Here is a 6,000-nt window from a genome sequence, read left to right as displayed (position 1 = left end):
GTGATTGGAGGAGGGACCATCAGGAACATTTTTTCCTCAACAACACAAACATGATGATGCTTGGGATAGACGGATGGGAGGGCATCATTATATAAACCTTCAGATGAGAGCCCTGTGAAATTTATTTTCTTGGTTCTGGTGGAGGTGTGAGAATTCTCATTAAGAGTTCTTCTGGGGCACCTGGGTGAGTCTGTCGGTTAAGCGTCCGACTTCAGCTCAGGTCATGATCTTGCAGTTCTTGGTTCAAGCCCCAAGTCGGGCTCTGCTCTGACCGCTCCAAGCCTGGACCCTGCTTCAGATTCTGTGTCTCCCTCTGTCTCTGCCCCTCCCCCACTTGCACTCTGTCTCTCTCTTTCAAAAATAAATAAACATTTAAAAAAATTAAAAAATAGTTCTGCTTCCACCTCTCACTGGTTCTGGCTCTTATTGACATCTGCCCCGCCATATAGCCGCAGATGGATCTCTCTAGCCTTTTCCTAAGCTACTCCAAAATGATCATGAAGGAGATTATGATGATTACAAGGAGGAGGATGACATTAACCATTAACCACAACATAGTGTGCTGGGGGCTTCCTAAGTACTCCCATAGTACTGGGGGCTTCCTAAGTGCCAGGCTCTGAGATATGTATTTTATGTATCTTGTTTGATTTCACCTGCATAAGTTGTCCCAAATGATAAATGCACACATTATTATTATTTTATATAAGGAGAAAGGAGAACAGAAGTTTATGTAACTTGTGCCAGGTCATAAGTCGGAAAGGGTTGATGCCACGTTTGAATCTGAACATCAGACCAGTATTCCCCCCCCGACAACCCAAAATGGTCATTTCACTTCCTTGTCAGTCCTGGCAGAGACTTCTTGCTCTTCCCTTTAGGGGTTTCTGGTAGACCACAGTTGGAGAGCAGTCAACTTCCTGCATCAACTATGGGAAGAATGGCTGAGATCACAGGCAATGATCTTAGAGAGTTGGCACACAGTTCTTCAGGGGAGATCTCTCTCTCTCTCTCTCTCTCTCTCTCTCTCTCTCTCTCTGCCCCTGTTCCTGGATTTCCCTTCAACTGTCCACTTCCTCTACCATTCTTATAATAAGCCTACTCAATCACAAAAGGAGACAAAGTCAGAGTCTTGGGTCTATTTCTACTTAGGAAACTGAAAACAGTTAAAAAATATGTCTCAGATGTACCTATAGTTAAAATCTCTGTACCCCTGTTGAAAACTTTCAGAAATTATAGAGACAAGGAAGTTCATGGGACTCAGAGAATAACAATTTAATTTTGAATCCTGTCTGCTCCACTTATTATTAGTGTGTTATAGGTCAAGTTCTTGGTATCTCTGAGACTTAGAATTGTTGTCTAAGTTGATCCCTAATTGGTACAACTCAACTGAAAAAATATTAAACAAACAAAGGATGCACTCTATGCAATAAGTATGTGATGAGTGCATAAAGTAAGGGCAAATTAAATTTTAGAATTTTTATTACTAATAATGATAAAGTTAACTATCATGTCATTGGACTTAAATATCTGATGACCTGAGGTTATGATTTCCCTACAGTTCTAACAGTACATTTTACTTTTGTTTACACAAGTATATCTTTCACATATGGAGAGAAGCAACCAAGTCTCATTTATGTCTGAATCCCTGGAGTCTATACCTTTTTGGCACAGGGGAGCCATCAAAAATTTAAAAATCTCTGTTAAATGTAGGGTAAACCTTTCCATTGTTCACAGAAACAAAGAAGAAACTATCTTCATAGTCATCAATGTTGGATGATTATACATACTTAACTAAACTGTGTTTTTCAAAATTTGAAGTCCACCAAAGCCAAGGATAGAAATTACATATTAAATGACTTTTAAAAGACAACCAACATCAAATCATTGCTTACCTCCATGAAGGAGAGAAGAAAGAAAATCAAAAAATGATAAAGCTCATGAATATAAGTAACAAAATATTTTCTGATTATGAATATTGAACTTTAATACAGAATCCAAATCACACAGTCCTGCCTTTCATGGGGTGTTTATGAATACTCTAAGTGAAGAGAATATCTAGCATTGCATTTGAGTAAAGAAAGATATATTTAACTGCATCTCCATTTCTTTAAATTAGAGTGATTTTTGTCTTATTCTGTGGTTTCTCTTAAAGAAGTAGGCTTGTTTACTGTGATCATGGTTTATTACCTCTTATGTTCTTGCTCCTCTGACACTCTTCAGTTGAATTTCTCTAAAGTAAATGTATATATAGAGAGGTGAATAATGTGAAACCAATGAGGAAAGAGTTCTAAGAAATGGGATGTGTCATTGAAAAATATTTCTAAAGGCACTAGGGTGCATGTCTACAAGTATTAATATTTTACTTGTGAATTGCTTGAATATACAACATGGACACAGTGCTGGATGCCCATTTACTTGTTTCCTTTCTCCAACCCTCTTTTTGTTTTCTAAAGGTGTCAAAGCTACACAGAACAAAATCTAACAAGTGTCTCAGAATTCTTCCTCACGGGACTCTCAGATAATCCAGGACTGCAGCCCCTCCTCTTTGGGCTCTTCCTGTCCATGTACCTGGTCAGTGTGTTTGGAAACCTGCTCATCATCCTGGTTGTCAGTTATGACTCTCACCTCCACACCCCCATGTACTTCTTCCTCTCCAACCTGTCCTTGGCTGACATCGGATTCATCTCCACCACTGTCCCTAAGATGATTGTGGACATCCAAACTCAGAGCAGAGTCATCTCCTATGTGGGCTGCCTGACTCAGATGTCTTTTTTGATCCTTTTTGGATGTATGGATGGTATGTTTCTGACTGCAATGGCATATGACCGATTTGTGGCCATCTCTCATCCTCTACACTACTCAGTCATCATGAACCCACATCTCTGTGGCTTCTTAGTTTTGGTGTCCTTTTGTGTTAGCCTTTTGGACTCCCAGTTGCACAATTTAATCGTGTTGCAACTTACCTGTTTCAAGGATGTGGAAATTTCTAATTTCTTCTGTGACCCTTCTCAACTCCTCAACCTTGCCTGCTCTGACACTTTCACCAATAACGTAGTCAGGTATTTTGTTGGTGTCATCTTTGGCTTTCTCCCTATCTCAGGGATCTTTTTCTCTTACTATAAAATTGTTTCTTCCATTCTGAGAATCCCATCAACAGATGGGAAGTACAAAGCCTTCTCCACCTGTGGCTCTCACCTGTCAGTTGTTTGCTTATTTTATGGAACGGCTATTGGAGTATACCTTGGATCAGCACTGTTGCCTTCTCCCAGGAAGGATGTGGTGGCCTCAGTTGTGTACACCGTAGTCACCCCCATGCTGAACCCCTTCATTTACAGCTTGAGGAACAGGGACATCAAGAGTGCCCTATGGAGGTCACTCAGAAGACTAGGTTAATCTCAGTATGTGTGCATTCCTTTTTGAAGTGTGTGTTGAAAAAATCAGCCAAACCAAACATGTAGATCAGCAAATACTGCTTTCTGGGCCCCATTATTTTTTAAGTCTCATGGTTTTCATTCCTCTTCATGTTTCATACATGAATACTATTTTTTAAAATTTGTTTTTAATTGGATTGGAGGAGTATTCTGGGACGCTTTGTACATCATAATGAATGCATGAGAAGTTCTCCTCAATGACCCTGGTATCCAGGGTGCATTCTTCCTTTTATATACTTAAAATTTATATCCTTTCCCATGGTTTCTGTTTATTTTCCATACAAATTTTGCATCTGTCAAAGCTATTTATCTGGGTAATGTCTAAATATGCCATTACTGGCCCTCAATCTTGGATTTTTTTTTAAGTTTATTTATTTTGACAGAGAGAGAGAACACGAGCACACAAGTGGAGGAGGAACAGACAGAGGGAGATAGAATCCCAAGCAGCCTCTGCACTGTCAGTGCGGAGCCCAGTGTGGGGTCAAACTCATGAATGGTGAGATCATGGCCTGAGCTGAAGCTGGACACTTAACCGACTGAGCCACCCAGGCAGCCCACAATCATGGATTTTATAGAATACGCTGAGAAGTTTTATAATTAATGATGACTGAGTCTCATCACCAGAGATTCTGATTTAGTTGGACAGGTGTGTGTCTAGGTATGAGGATTTTTTTAAAAAGCACCCAAGATGGTTTAGCTGTGAGTTGCTAAAGAGATCAAGCTCAAAAGGCTAAGTTATAAAAAACGTACTGTAGCTCGAAGCAATGGGTTTCTTCAAATATATTGTCCTTCAACACTATAAGGTTTTCCTTTGTGCTGGTTGTCAACTCTTTCTGCTCCAAACTCATCCTTCTATACTTATCCTGTAATGCTAGAGTGGGTCTCTTGAAATCCCTGCTTTGTTTTCCATATATATATTTTTTTCTTTCTCCAAAATTTTACGTAAATTCCAGTTAGTTGATGTAGAGTGCAATATTAGTTTCAGATGTAGAATTCGGTGATTCATCACAAGTGCCCTCCTTAGTACCCATCATCCATCTAGCCCATCCCCCCACCCACCTCCCTTCCAGCAACCCTCAGTCTGTTCTCTACAGTTAAGAGTTGTTGCATAATTTGGGGGCTCCTGGGTGACTCGGTTGAGTGTCCAACTTCGGCTCAGGTCATGATCTCACAGTTCATGAGTTCAAGCCCTGCATTGGGCTCTATGCTGACAGCTCAGTCTGGAGACTGCTTTGGATTCTGTGTATCCCTCTCTCTCTCCCCCTCTCCCCACTCATGCTCTGTCTCTATCTCTCTCAAAAATAAACAAACATTAAAAAAATGAAAAATGAGTTGTTACATATTTTTCATAATGGTCAGCAAATTATATTACACTCTAAAATTAAAGTTCACTCCTACCTCTAAAAACCCTAAGCCCTTGGTATTTATTGGCTTCCATCTGTCACCACATTTTCCCATCTTTTGCTTTGTCCTGAAGTAGCTATTTACTCAACTACCTACACTTAATTCTCTTTATTACAATAATCCATTGATTTTTTTTTTCTTGACCGAACCCTGAATGTTAAATTATAACATGAGGAGAAAGGTGTGTAATAAGTTGTGTGCAGTTGGAATATTGCATAATGAGCTCATAAAATAAAGGTGGTTTTAAATATAGAATTAGGAATGTACAACTGAGATCTAAGTCCTGGAATCCTATTTCCAGTAGATGAGTGGCTCTAATGGTGTCTGAGGATTATAAAGTCACAAATTTCATTATAAATAAATTGTACTTTGTCCTCCTTTTTAAAAAATCCTCAGCAGCAAAGGTTTATGTTGTCAGCAAAGGTGAGCTCTTTTCTTTGTCCGGTAACAAACAGCCTGTTTAGGACTTCACTTTGTTGCCTTACCGTCTTGTCTTCTGTCATTGATAAATCAGTCTTTGGGCTCCATTTGGTATCCATCTTTCCTTAGAAATGTCATACGTAGTTTATTGGTAGTAATCTTGGTTCTCTGAAAACCTGTCCAAAAGTTACTTTAATTTACCCTGTCTTTTACCTCTATGGTAAATCATCTACCAACTACATGGATAAGGAACTTGATATTGGAGAAAGGCATGACATTGACAGATGATGAAGCCAAAACAGTTAGCTGGAAGTTACCATCCAAGAAAAATTACCACATTTCTATATTTGCTTATCCATTTATGCAGACCTAAGTGATGGCCAAAGAACCTTGGTAAGGGGGAAAGTGATGCTGCCTTTTTGGTCAGGTGGTAGACTCTACCCAGTGGCAGCACTTTGGTTTTGTTTGTTTGTTTTTAGGTTTAGATTTAGAAGAAAGCTGAGCATGGGAAAAGACTGGAAGATTCATACAGCCATGTAAATGTGGTGTGACAACACTTGATTAGAATAGGAAACACAGAAGGAGACTGGGTGGTTCAGTCAGCTGAGTGTCTGACTTCGGCTCAGGTCAAGATCTTGTTCATGAGTTTGAGCCCTGCATCAGGCTCTGTGCTGACAGCCTGGAGCCTGGGGCCTGCTTTGGATTCTGTATCTCCCTCTCTCTCTGCCCCTTCCCCTCCCACGCTCAC

General features: G+C 39.9%; 1 protein-coding gene across 1 annotated transcript; it reads left to right on the top strand.

Annotated features, from left to right (window-relative positions):
• Positions 1-2,400: 2,400 nt before the first annotated feature.
• Positions 2,401-3,390, top strand: LOC122486548 (putative gustatory receptor clone PTE01). The gene is given in 1 exon segment (XM_043585907.1): positions 2,401-3,390. A coding segment is annotated over 1 exon segment (990 nt).
• The last annotated feature ends 2,610 nt before the right edge of the window (positions 3,391-6,000 follow it).

This window comes from Prionailurus bengalensis, chromosome A2 (assembly GCF_016509475.1).
Source record: "Prionailurus bengalensis isolate Pbe53 chromosome A2, Fcat_Pben_1.1_paternal_pri, whole genome shotgun sequence".
NCBI classification, from domain to species: domain Eukaryota; kingdom Metazoa; phylum Chordata; class Mammalia; order Carnivora; family Felidae; genus Prionailurus; species Prionailurus bengalensis.
The sequence above is the reverse complement of the archived record's forward strand: the minus strand, read 5'-3'. Positions and strand labels throughout refer to the sequence as shown.